This window comes from Arctopsyche grandis, chromosome 6 (assembly GCF_051622035.1).
Source record: "Arctopsyche grandis isolate Sample6627 chromosome 6, ASM5162203v2, whole genome shotgun sequence".
Taxonomy (NCBI): domain Eukaryota; kingdom Metazoa; phylum Arthropoda; class Insecta; order Trichoptera; family Hydropsychidae; genus Arctopsyche; species Arctopsyche grandis.
In genome coordinates this window covers 2,707,170-2,721,906 of record NC_135360.1, presented here as the reverse complement: position 1 = coordinate 2,721,906, position 14,737 = coordinate 2,707,170, and the positions used below count along the sequence as shown (strand labels likewise).

The 14,737-nt window shown below is 33.0% G+C and overlaps 3 protein-coding genes and 1 long non-coding RNA gene across 5 annotated transcripts in view; 3 read left to right on the top strand and 1 right to left on the bottom strand.

The window, feature by feature from the left end:
- Positions 1-5,762, bottom strand: part of p130CAS (Serine_rich_CAS and FAT-like_CAS_C domain-containing protein p130CAS) — a 62,227-nt gene extending 56,465 nt beyond the window's left edge. Inside the window, exon 1 of the mRNA XM_077433326.1 lies at positions 5,494-5,762. Within this exon, the coding sequence (XP_077289452.1) occupies positions 5,494-5,538 (45 nt within the window). The 5' untranslated portion in view covers positions 5,539-5,762. The remainder of the gene's footprint in view (positions 1-5,493) is intronic.
- LOC143913567 (uncharacterized) overlaps positions 1-14,737 on the top strand; it is a 781,442-nt gene that overhangs the window by 457,289 nt on the left and 309,416 nt on the right. The window lies entirely within an intron of this gene.
- Positions 1-14,737, top strand: part of LOC143913589 (uncharacterized) — a 459,558-nt gene that overhangs the window by 337,631 nt on the left and 107,190 nt on the right. The gene's annotated exons all lie outside the window — the stretch shown is intronic.
- LOC143913579 (uncharacterized) overlaps positions 7,352-14,737 on the top strand; it is a 346,453-nt gene continuing 339,067 nt past the window's right edge. The window contains exon 1 of the mRNA XM_077433459.1: positions 7,352-7,850. The gene's annotated coding sequence lies outside the window, so the exon portion shown is untranslated. The remainder of the gene's footprint in view (positions 7,851-14,737) is intronic.

The window sequence follows — 14,737 nt, the reverse complement described above, 5'->3', positions numbered from 1 at the left end:
ACCGGAAACTATTTATCGCAAATTAAGTACATATACACGCATTAAATTACATAATATTACAATAAAAATCAACGCAAATGGCGAATTGTGGATTAGGTTGACAATTGGTGCAAGTCCAAAAGGTTCAACGACAAAATGTACCCGAATTAAAACACTGACAAAATGTACCCGCGACAAAATGTTCACGCGACAAAATGTACTCGCGACAAAACGGGCGCGCGTTGTGCCAAATTGACGCTTCATCTTTCTTTTCACACGCATCACATATATTCCACAATCCCTAGTGGGTTGGATCCATCGGGCAGAACAATGCACAGCCGAATGCAGCAATTTGTTCTTTCAGAGCTGCATATCAAGTGATCCGATGCAAAATTGGATCGCCCATTGTCAAAGTGTGATTAATCACACACAATTGACGTGCACATACGCAAATATGATCATATGATCATCGCACTAGATCGTTAACGACAACACGTCGTGACTAAATTTGACAGACGTGTGTGGACTGCGGTATGCGAAAATGTGCGATCAACAATATCCGACATAACCTACAATCACAATAAATTTCAACTTCCAAAAGCGGAGGTAACAATATAGTATATTTTTTTGTCATTCCAGTTTGTGATTCAACGTCGCTCCTCAAATGTTAAAATGGAAGACAATTTATTCCCGACCGGTTCGCTTTTTGCCGAATCTGGATCTTGCAGTCGGATTCTTTGGATATTTTTAGAACCGCATGTCCTTGTTTTGTATACCTGAACGACTTCTTTTTGTGGATGAGGACCACTTTACTGTATCTAAAGGCTTTCGATGATTCGAATGGTAATTATTTGTTTTGAATGACAACTAATTAGTAGAGGTATGCAACAGAGCCGAACCGACAGCAATACGTTTATTTTTTTGTATATTACATTATAACATAATCAAATGTGACACAAATAAATTCCATGCGTAAAGTTAATAATTACTTAATTATGCCAAATATTATTAAGGACTGTTTCTAGATTTCTGTGACTTGGTAATGATTGCGTCCGAATTATACCATACGAGTTAAAAGTCTGTTGAAAAAACTCTGGCCACATAAGTAACTACCCCCCCCCCCCCCCCTAACCCTCTTCCCTTTCGTTTGAATTGAAATATTAAATGTTTTCTTTCCTTAAAATTGACATATTAAAATGTGCCGTGGGTGAAATTTTATTTAAGTCAAACTATTTGCACTTCAGAAAACGATACATTATTGTTTCCAAATGGAACTGGACTGAAAGTCAATTAATTACTTATTTATTTATAGTTTTTAACCATTGTGGCATTATATAAAAAAACCTAAATAATGCGCCACAACGGTCTACATAAGAAAACAAGAAAAAAACAAAAGCAGAAAAATATGTTAAAAAAGTAATAATAAATATGTGCATAATAAAAGATATCAAATAAACATAATTGCATCCACAGCTAGCACCAATATACATACATATAAGAACCAGCCGTAAATCCAAAATATCAAAGAAGAGAGAAGATCAAAGATCCACTCATTCATCACATCAAATTATGAAAATAATGACGAGCGCAGGCTCATCCAGAGTTCATCCAGACCAATAGGTAAAGCCCGGATAACCAGCGTGCCGTTCATCGTTCAAATGTTGTAAATGCATTGTTAAAGGTTTGCCGAACCTTTTTTTACAAAGCATTTACAACAATTGAACAATGAGCGGCGCGCTTTGGGTCCGTACTCTACCAATATGTTAAAATAATCTCCAATAACCTAAGCTAACTGAAGTGGAAACTAAAATATCACATTCAGGCACGGCAGCAACGATTTCATTAAAAAGTCCGATTCCTCTTGGAATATGAGCCATCCGATAAAGAACAGTGCGGACAGGGGGTACAACCAGCAAACGATGATACTACCCGAGTCTACCACAATACAGATTAAAATATTGCAAATGTTTAGAAGAATGATCGAAAGGTGGACAGTAGAAGTGCTCGAATGGTAATGTGTGGGGTCAGGGCCGCGCCTAGGAGTTCGGCCGCTCTTTGATTTTACCAGCATTTGTATAAAACATATTAATATTTCTTTTCTAAAATGGGAGTAGTGCAAAAATCTTGCTTTGTGGTAAATATTGCGAATTTTAATCACAATAAAAATTAACCAGAAACACAGACAGAAAACTAAAACATTTAGTTTTGGTTTTCTGAACAGGACTAGACGACAAGAGAGACTGGACGTTTTTAAGGTCATTCATGAAAATATAGTGTTTTTACTTCAAAACCCACATCTAGAGCATTGGTCTTTCCAACTAATACTCAACATCCTTGAAGAAATGTCGAAATTACACACAAAAAAAAAATCAGAAACACTGTCGCAGTCCGGTTGCAATATTCACTTTAATGATATTTATTTACATATATTTCGATATGTTTTTTGTGTAATAGATTTTACATGGAAACACGTTATATGGAAAATTTCGCATTTGATATATGTACATATGTACTTGATAATATGTCTGAATGCCGAAAAAATGCTCCGGAAACGCTATAAGATTTATGTAAGACCAACTTCAGTCCTACGTTCGTCCGGTGATGATATTGTCGATAAACAGAGGAGGCTGAGTCCGATCCTGGATAAGAATTGAATAAATTAAAAGATGTTTAGTTAATGAATAACCGAACAAGTGCAATAGGAGCGTTAAACCGGTTCCAAATAACAGGTAACTACACATGTATGCGTGTAGAAAAGGTGAAAAATATTACATTAATTTATTATCCCGAGAGCCTTGGGCGTCGTCCTTGACAGCATCAAGGCAATTAAGGAGTGGAACGGGTTCGATAACCACTTCCATTTCGTTCAGGACTTGAACGATCGCTATCGCAAAAATTACACAAGATTGCACCCAGAACAAAAAATAATAAAGAAAAACGAACAAAGTGGGAGGCTATGCACGGTAGAAGCCAAACTACCGGTGGTAAGGCTGACTAAACGCGTACAGGTGTATTTTTGTTACACCACTTCCGTAACAATCTTACATCGAATCGCTTCAAAGTAGTTTCCCTCATATACACATTGTCCTAAACCATTTGAATGCTAACCAACGCCGATCGGCGTTTTGCCAACAAGTCCATGGGCCTGAAAAACGCCGATGGGCGTTGTATTTTGAGCATTTACAAAGTAAACAGGAATACTACCCGCTAAGCCTTTAAAGGTAGCATTGAAAAAAAATACATTGAACATGGGTCGTATAATTCGTGTCAATGTTCATAAAGACTGGTTTACGACGGAATTTCTGAATTTATAACCATAGCAGAATTTCCCAATGGCTTGGCTTTTAACAACAATGAAGAAGATAGAACTAGTTTTGAAAAAAAAATACATTAATTAACCTTTCCACCGCGTACGACTACTATACATGTCCTAGCGAACATGCCCTCAGCGCGTGAGACACGCATAGATGTCTTGGAAGTTCCAACCTGTATAAGAGCCGTCTATTGTGTTAAAATTTTATAACTTGGTTGAAAATATTACTAAATGTATACTTTACCAAATTCAATAGATGGCAGTAGTCAAAAAAATGCAATATAGTCTAAAATAATTTATAAAATATTACAACCTATATTTATAGTCGAAAACGCGATAGCAAAATCCGCCAAAAAGCAGCCGCGTACAGGGCATGTTCGCTAAATTTGGTGACGCGGGCAAAGGGTTAATAGACTTCTTTCGTTTATTTTATATTGTTGCAAGATATATTAGAGGGTCTAAACACACCTTTACAAAACTCGAAATCCTCGGCGGTAGTTATCTGGGGTTTGTTTGGATTGGCTACAATTTTTATACCTGCTTTCTAACGGATTTCTAAATCTATTTGATTCTATTTGGAAATGTTGGCGAAATTTTCATTTCAATTTACAATTTAAATTTTCGACAACACACTGAGTGGTACGTGGTACGTGTTTTTTTTTTTATATTTTTAACCATGCGAAAAAAATGCAGCACCCCTAGCCCACATACATGGTATACAGTCCCAAAAATCATCCCCTAGAGTGTTTTCGATGATATTTTATCCTTGCTTGACAGTAATCAGTAAGCAGTGACAGTAAGCAGTGAATCCTATATTTGTAGAAATGTACGAGAAACTTGTCGGTTGCATATGGATATGCATACACGTGCGACCTCCCAAATATATGCATTCTGCACATGCAACCACAGCCGAATTCGGTGTGGGGAACACCCACTGTTTACAAGCCAGGGACGTGATGTCCTATACCACTCGGTGTGTTTTCGCCCTTATCCATTCTCTTGGGTACTTTTCGACCGCTTCTCTTTTTCATATCTCACCCATTCAATCAACCTCTTCAACTACATAGTCTAGTTATACCTCTCCTTGTATGTACATATATACACTTAATTTTCTCTCATCGATCTACATATGTGAAATACCAGTGGTGCTACGCGGCTTCGCTCGGTAAATTAAAATGCAGTCTAGTAGTGAGAATAGCGTTGAACCACGAAGAAAATCTTCATTTGTTTTTTTTTATTAAACTTATTTGAATCGATAAAAATTAATATTATTTAGCGACCGACCAATCACAAACGCCTTTGACCAATCCAGCCAATCAGAAACAACTTTGACAACAGCCAATCAGAAACGAATTACAGACGCCATTTCGGTTTTATATATAAAATTTTGAACTCAAAGGTCAATTTTTGCATTCGTATATCGTTACTTTACAAAACTATGTAGTAATTGGTAATACTGGTAATAGAAACTATACTATTTATGTACATATAAAAATCAATTAAAATTAATCGTATAGATTCTTATTACTATTAGTTTTACATATAAGATTTTGTATGTAAAATCTGGACGCTTAATAGGGAGATTTATCGGTTGACAAGTCTCTTGAGTTGCAACGAAATTTTCGTAGCTAGAAACACTACGGCAGACAAATTTCTCGACTTAATTTCTGAAAATCTCTTCTCAGACACAAAATTCTTCACCTTGACAAAATTTAAAATCAAATCGTATGGCGCAATAATAAAGTGTAACGTTTATAGAATGTACGATTCACTATTCAATAATACTTTATTTATGTTTTTGAATGACAGGGATCGTTACAGATAGGATCACCCGATTGATTGTATTGTTTTGTGAACAAAAGCCATTCTTCTATTGGCAGATCTTCACTCTTCGCCGAGAAACCACTACAACAGACCGATTGCTGAAGACGAATCTTAACATTGTAACGTTGGAACTGTTTTCCCCTATTTCCGAATTTTCCTCGCAACGACGTAAAAGGGGGTGTGTTCTCAAATGTTTTCAGCGAACCACACCCTCTCATTCATCCGAACGCTATTTCAGCATCTCGGAAAATATTCAGACAATTTTCCGACCGGGGTTTTCGGATGATTTTTTAAACGTACAAAACACGCATGCGGGAAAACCGATATCGAACGGTCGAATAAATATAATCAATTATTAATGTTTATATATGACTTACCGGTGTGACTTTGGGCACTACGTCGTGCTTCAGCGGCATAGTCATGTTTTTCCGAAAATCAGAAGATCAGAAAAAATTCATATGATTTTCTTTTTTTCTCTTTCAAAAATATTCGAAGAATCCGTTACACGTTTATTGACAAACGAAATTCGTATCACTGTCAGTATAATTTAGAAAAGTCACATTATGTTCACATTACAGTCACATCGAATGTGCAATAAATAATAGACCAAGACACAACCGACGACAACGGGGATCGGTACGCCACTGATCAAATTGTTAGCCGATGATTGGTACTGTCGGTAAAACGGGCTGTGCTAGTGACATCTATATAATAATTTTAATACTACGATTACTATATAGTAGTAAGGACGCGAATCATGATGGTAATATTAATAAAAGACGCAAACCAATTAAATTTCTGTTTATTTTAATTTTGTAATTATTTTAATGCTTTTTTCCATAATTTAAACTCATGATTTTATTTTATCTCGTGTTGAGATAATACGAATCGTGGAGAAATGCCTTTGATTTGAGGTTAATTCAGTTGGAAAATAATCTATTGTTTTATTTTCAAAATATGAAATTGAATGTCTGATTATAAATTTTCATTTTCCTCGATCACTAGCGGTTAAAATTAATGCATGCCTTGTATTTAAAATTGGTACTATTTGAAATGGATGACAAATTATTCTTATAAATAAAGTAAACATAGAAAGGGATGGATGACATTATTTTTAGATCGAAAATAGAATCATGCCAACTGAGAAGCCAAAGTAAAAATCAATTTATCGGCAATGTTTTTAGAGGTTCATTAAATATAGTCATATGTGAATAGGGTTGCCAGATGATAATTTGATAAAGGAGGGCAGATGGGTCTAAAAAGGAGGATTTTCTGTAAAAAAGGACATTCAGAAATTAAACAAATTTTTTATATTATTTTACTTTTTTTTATCATATTTACCTGAGCTGCCAATTTTGGAAAGAAGTTCTTGGTTTTTTAACAAATAATTATAAAAATCTTCACATGTCATGTTTTTAAAGTTGTATTGAGTAAGAATTAAAGATTTATTAAAGACTATCTGCAAACTTAGTCTATTCCTCTCTTTGCTCCACTGAGTATTAATCAGTGAAAAAACTCTTTCCACATTTGCGTTATGTGCGCTTATACAAAAATAAAACTCGCAGATCTTTAGCAGTTCTGAGAAACATTCAATGTTTTTAAACACTTTTGAAGTAGATTGTCCACTGCTCGTGCAACTTCAAATCATAATATGCTTCATCTTCATCTGATTTTGATTTAAGAAATTAAATCAAGTTACAAAATTGATCGTGTAGCTTAAAATCATTAATCTCTACACCTCTGACGTTCAAGAACTCAATGCATGAATGGTCTATATTTTGTATATTTCGTTTTAAACCTTGTCCGACAAGGGTTAAAACGAAATATACAATGTAATTTATGGATCTATTTTGCTTTTGCAATTTTTCTTGTACCCAAATTTGCTAAATTTCCATTTTTAAAAATTTCATTTATTTTTTACCCTTGATTTTTAGCGTGATGGAAAGAAGAAAATTTCATTATATGGGGAGGGGGGGAAACAAATTTATTTAACCCTACCCAACAGGTCATTATCATCATCCTCATCAATATGACGGTCCTCGAGCGGCTACAAGCTTCATTGCAATTTCTGATGCAGCTATATACAGTAGCGTTTCTCAACCTGAGTCCACATGGCCTCCCCTGGGAGGCCCAGACCCTCTCAAGGTAAGCATAAAGCAAAATTCTATTTCTAGTGAGACATAACGAGCTCTAGGGGATATAATTAGGGTTATGGTAAAAAAAAAGAGAACATTTAACAAAAAACTGTTTATATTTAACCATTTTCTTTATAATTGTGCCGGTTATTATTAAAGTTGCAATAAGTCATTAAAGGTACCATTATTTTACAAGGTAATTCTAAATTCTGCGCGCGCACATTAAATACGGGAAGAAAAGCCTGTTCCTCTAGTTCCTGTTGTATCCTGCTCGCGCAAATTAAGTGAGTATGTACCGTTTATCATGCACCCTTTTTTTATCTTTCGATTTTCGATCTTTGCCTTCCGTTATTTGATTTTTCGTGCATTTCACATTCGATCCCGTGGGGTAGACCCATAATAAAGATATGAGATTTTTTTGAAGTTTTCCTACATGTGATATTTAGAATAAGGACTTAGAATAAGGAAGATTTACAATTCAAAAAATATATTGCATAATAACATGAATATTTTATGTATGGCCTAAAATTCACTTTTAAACGGAATTGAGTTTCTGACTAACATAAAATTGTTTGCTTCTTTGTTCCAAATTGAATGCTGTATATATGTTTTAACACCCTTTATTCAATAAGAATATAGATACATGCAAGAAAGATACTGCACATATGTAGGGTTGGAATTGAACGAAAGGCTGATGTATGGGCTATGGCTGAGAAAGAGTATGTTACGTCTGATTGTGAGAAGAGGATGAAAGGGGGCAGAGATGTAACGGTTAGTCGCAGTTGGACCTGCGCTCCGCGCGGTTGGTCGCTAAACTCTGCACGCATCGTCTTAATAAACAACAAGACTGAAAACGCACGTGTTTGATCTTCACCTAAACCGCCACATCTCAACCGTGGTCCTGAACAGCGTCATCTGTCAGGAATCTCTACCACATATATGAGCAGCATAAAAGCTTGGAAGTGAATGGGATCGCAACGGCAACCGCAAATGGCATCAAACAAGACTAAAGGAGCCAATATGTATAAAAATATGTACATATATTCATACCATCATCATCGACGGAACACATATGATAATGATCAATATAAACTGACATATAAAATGTTGAAATGACGAACGAGCAAAGTCATTTTGAGTATTGAGTTACGAAAAATACAACCAAACTCAGAAAACAGCTAGTAAGCATAATCTATATTTTACTAGGCGCTGTTTCCTGTCTGTCACTGAATATTTTATTATTTCAGAAACTTTTTTTTGTTTAATACTGAATCGTTATTGAAAATAGTAGACACTGCTGATTTCGGTGGCAGTGAAGTGATTAATAAATCAATTTAGAGGGATGCTACACTTGCCAAGGACCAAAAACATCCCTCGTTTGCTCTTCCACTGCACATATTAGGAATATGCGTACTTAGCTGAAGTACTGTTTTGTTTGTCCTGTTGCGTTTTTGATATAATTTAATGGATATTATGAAAACTCGCTAGATCATCATTAAAAATAACTATTTTATCTAAAAACGAAATTTAAACGACAGTCAAATGAGTCAAAAACATGTTAAAGCTTAATATATCATACATATGTATACGAAAATGTGAAAAGTTTTCATAAAATCTGTTAAATGTTATTAAAACAATGTGATATATTCTGAAAAATTGTTAAATTGTAAGTAAGTTGCATATTTTTATTTTATTAAGCATGTTTCGTAATTAAATTGGGCGAGTTTAATACGAAAATTGAAATGGTATTACCCGGAAAAGAAAATATAAAACTTAATGTTTTACGGCGCGTGAAAACTATGTAGATTCTCTTTCTGTTTCCATTACTATTATTGTTATTATTGTATATATATATATATTATAAAAAAAATCATGTTCAACTCAGACGATGTAGATTTTGCATATTAACTGCCGATTAATGTATAATGTGTGTATGTTAGTTTTCAAAAATGGCACTTGGTTCAAAAATAATATAGCATTTTCATTCACACAATCAACTTTGAGCTGAGTTAAGTAATGTAGAACTAGTAATTGGACCATTATGCACATACATATGTATATATCGAGCTGTGATTAGAAAATATATTCCAGAAAGAGGTAAATCAATCATCAATTTACAAATGAAATATCTAGATCACATTTTGTATATGTCATTGTATGAAAGGTTATCGAAGATTCTGAATATATGAAAGAATCGATCATCGGAAATGTTTCTCTGACAACTTTTCAAACATACGATACTTAAGTAGTTAAATAAATGTAAAAATATTTAGGAAGCGTAATGATTTTCAAATTTTCGTTTAGTCATTCGATTAAGGACCAATCTTGTACATAAGAATACATCAGATTTTCACCTTTAAATTAGTAAAAATATAACAATTTCGATTTTTTATACTCATATGTAATATTTAATATATAGATTAACACATGTAGCATATTTTAATTATAGTAAAAGAGAGCAATTATAGATTTTCATCAAAATATAAATCTGTATTTATACTTTGTTTCCGAAATGATTTTCTTTAAAAAAAGTTTAAAGAGTATTCTTATACACATTCCAATACTCATTATTTTATATAAAAAACGAGCCCCTTATCTTTTGCTATATGGAAATAAAAATAATAGCAATACCTAAAATATCAATTACGCTTATAATAAGGCTCACAAAGACCTTGAAGATTATAATTGAAGTCACCCCGACTGACGTATACAAAATAAATACACATGTGGAAGGCTCAATTGATCAAATCAATTCTAAATAATTTTTTATACAACAGATTCGCAAGTGTTTCATTTCTATATACTAATTCTAAGCATTTCAATTGTTATACCTTGAAAGAAAAGCTTTTGTTATTCACGACAAAACTACATACCTGCGAACGAGTTATATTAATACTGTTAAATTTTTATTTATTTTATGAATTTATTTGTTGATATTTTCAATTATTAGAAACTACCTTAATATCCAAGATCGTCACATTTATATGTACAACTCACAGGTAATATTATGAAACTTAAATTCATATTGCTCAAAAAATGTTTTGCATACTTGTGAATGTGATAATGTAATTGAAAATACGTTTATAAATATAAAGAATTCAAAAAATATTGATTGCGTTTCATTTATTAAATTATTTCACTTATTAATAAAATAGCGATTATATTTTAAGACCGGGATATTTACTATAACATAAAATCAGGGCAGTTGTTTTAAAATTAACCGACTCCGATGATGACTTTTACCTGATGCTTCGACTCCGACTCCGACTTAACGATTTTAGTAAGATAAAATATTCTTGCGAACGTATAAAGTTATCAGTAATAAAAATGATTTTCAAAATATAAAAATTAAAGGAATTAAGAAAAATCACTAAAAATTTACATGTAAAGGTTTTCATAGCGTAAAAATGTATATGAATTTCTTATACAAACAAATCAATGTAATAAAAAAAATATTAGAAGGAGGAAACAATCAGTTTTATCTAATGTACAGCGTAATAGGAAAAAGAGCTCATAAACCTATTTACAATTCTTGCACATTAAAAACAACAATCCACGACACATTAAAATCCTTGCAATTCAAAGATTTTATTTATAATGTAATTTAAATTCATGATTTTTATAAAGAAATTATTAAATTTCGATTTATTAGTAAAATTGGAGACAAACGGTAACAAAAATTTAATAAAACGAGTGATGACGAAGATCTATTCATATCTTTTGACATTTTAATAAATTAATATTACACAAACCTGTCATAAGGAATTTATTCGTAAATAATAAACTCTCATAAGAACTCTCAAAATCTTCGTATTAATAAGAAAACGTTATTTTGTTCACTTTCTTTATTATAAACCTTTAGTGGGCGTGATTTTCTTTCTTCTTTTGAATTTGAGTGAAATGTAGGTCGTTTTCTAAACGATTTTCTTAATTGTCTAAATTTATTTTAATTTATATTTTCTAAATTTAAATAAAATATCATATTTGTGTTTTACTGCTTTTAATGCCAAATATATCATATTTGCATATCGAAAAAAGCTTGAAATGTGAAAAAACGAAGACACATAGACTATTTTAATTCAAAATTTAAAGTTAAAACATTGATAGTAAGTATCTCTATATTAATTTATCAAACGTAAATTTGATAAAAAATAGAAATACAGGCGGACCTCAACTTTCGCACAATTCGCTATTTCGCACATTTTTAAAAAATCGTTTTTTTTTTTTGGTGATAATGCAAAAATGTTTGTTTGCGTGCAATTGTTTCCCTTTCCTCCATTCCCTGTTGCACTATGAAATGCGTATGAACGAGCCCGTACTGTGAAAAGTGTTACATCCTGCACGGCATAGTGATGGATGAAATGGAGAAATCTTTGTCTTATTGGATAAGTGACCAAAATCAAAAAACATCCCTCTGAGTACTTCAATAATTCAAGCTAGAGCTCTTAGTTTGCATAAGGATTGGAAGGCTAGACTAAAAGAAGATTCTAACACGGTGTTTCATGCAAGTCACAGCTGGTTTTCAAATTTAAAAACAAGATATTCTTTACAGAATATTAAATTCACTGGAGAATCATCTGATGCGGATGAAGATGCTGCAAAAGACTTTATTTCCTCATTGTCCAAAATTATTGAAGATGATGAATATTCCTCTAGTCAAATATTCAATGTAGATGAGACTGGTTTATTTTGGAAGAAGATGCCTAATCGTACATTCTTATCAAAGGAAGAATCAGTTGCCCCTGGTCATAAACCTTCTAAAAACCGATTGCTTCTTGGTGGAAATTTAGCTGGTGATTTAAAATTGATGCCAATGTTAATTTATCAAGCAGAAAATCCTAGAGCATTGAAAGGGAAAGATAAAAATTGCTTCCAGTAATTTGGAAATCAAATAAAAAAGCCTGGGTTACTGCTTTAATATTTAAAGATTGGTTCACTTCACATTTCGTACCAGCAGTAAAGCAATATTGTGAAGTTAATAATTTACCATTTAAAATATTATTAATCTTAGATAATGCTACAGGACTCTCATACAACCCATGGACCAAACAGTGATAGCTATGTTTAAACGATATTATATGAGGTCGATAATGAATCAGGCCATCAAGACAACTGACATGGAAGGTGGGCCCACATTAAAAGATTTCTGGAGGAATTATAACATATGGAACGCAATAAATAATATTGGAGACGCGTGGACTGAAATAAAAGAGTCAACAATGAAAGGTTCATGGAGAAAACTATGCCCACAAATGATGGGTGATATAAATTTTGATGAAACTCCAGAAACTATCACACTTGAAATAGTTCACTTAATGAACGAACTTAACCTAGATGTTAACATTGAAAATATTAATGAGATGATTGAATCTCATTCTGAACCCATGACCAATGAATTTCTAATGGACTGACAAGAGAACGAGAATGATATACATATTGAAAGTGAGGAAGAAGAACCAGAAGAAATCATTAATACCTTAACTATAAAAAATATGAACGAAGCTTTTACGCATCTCGAAAAGTTTTTGAACATTATGGAAGACTGTGATCCCAATGGAGAACGAATATCTCAAGTACGTAGGATTATTCATAAGAGTACTGTCTGTTACAGAACACTCTATGAAGAAAAAAAAATTGTCATATTCAACTAACTCTTGACAAGTTCATTACGAGATTATAATTTGCCGTGCCTGAATGCGATATTTTCCACCTAAGTGAGTGTAGATTATCGGATGTTATTTTAACATATGTATCTGGCAGCCTGCGCTCATCATTATTCTCTTAATTTGAATGTGATGTATGTGTGGAATCTTAATCTACTCTCTTCCATTTGGGCCTCGCTGTGATTTTTTTTTACTATTTTTCTTTTGCAGAATGTAAAACTAAGAATAGGATTTGAGTATTTTATTTACGTGTTATTTTTCTTTTGTTTTTATTTTTTATTTTATCGTGTTTTTCTGCTTTTGCTTTTTTGCTTTTTATTTTATGTATTTACTTTACTTTTTAATGTATATAAATAATTTTTATTTAATACATACATTTTTTGCTTTTTTTTTTACATCCCTCTACTTTCGAACATTTAACTTTCGCACACATTTTCAGGAACCAATTATGTGCGAAAGTTGAGGTCCGCCTGTATTACATAGTAAATATTACATGTACTAAAATACTTATTATTATTAAAATGTAATATGTATTTTCAAAGTCGGAATTATACAATAAAAGAGATAATCGTCAACATTGACAAGATGCTCATTACTAAAATAATTTCGTATGTCAAATTTTATAATGTTGATATCAGAAAATGCGATTTTAGTAAAAAACGTAGAGCCAAAATTGGATTGGGTATTTATCTATGCATAAACATTAACATTGATATGTCAGCATAACAAATACTTCAATTGTGTTTCAGGTATTATCAGGTTACATTTGTCAAAATAAGTACATTTTAAAAATGAAACGAAGATCGACTAAAAATTATACCGCGATCGACTAGTTGGGCAGTCCTGTTATATAATATACGAAGGGGCTGCTGACCGAGACGTTTGGGAATAATTGAATGATAGAAGGCATGTTGAAATGAAAAACTCATGATTTCAACAATCGACAAATTGCAGTACACTCGTGAGTCAATAAGACTAAATATCTATGGTTAATAAATCTGAGATCTGTAAACCACGACAAGTCCCGGTTTTCTCGGGAAGTTAACAGTTAACAATTAACTTAGTTCAAGTTGGTCGCGACCCCCGTAACCGAGGAAGCGGCGCGGCGAATGAAAAGAGATCTAAATAATGTCAATGGCACCATACAGAGAGTTTGAAGATCGGAGGCCTTGAGGAATGGAAGAATTCGGTTATGCCGCGGTTCTTGCCTGAGGAATATGAAATAGGGGACAATGGCGGGTTCAAATAAAACTCTCCAGAGCATGAAGGCTAATCTCCTATAAAATAGAATAAACTGAATAGAATGAAATGAATAAAATATAACTGGCATGAAACAAAACCTCGAAATATAGAAAATAAGTACATGATTAGAGCAACACTTCTCCTGAGTTCAAAATAAGTGTAGCCGATCATACCCATAACAAATCTTGTAGGTAATAAATATGGGCAAGTCCCATAATGCTCCTTATAAAGAAGCCGGAGAAAGCGTCTTTGGATAAGCTCAAGCTTAATAGACTGACTTTTGGCTGGAGGACTCCAGATCTTGGATGCGTACTCCATGATACTTCTCACCAAAGGATTGTACAACAGCCTCAGAAATGCCAGGAATTGCGAAAAACAAACCCTAACATCCTTGAAGCTGAGCAACACACAGAATTAATATGATTGGAGAACCTGAGGTCATTCTGAAAAGCAACTTATACATATATTGGTATATGATATGAACTGATACTAAAATGATGGCTTTGCGTTATCACTCGAACAAAATATTGCTGTTACTACTTGAATACAACATAATATCTAATACATACAATCACATTTAA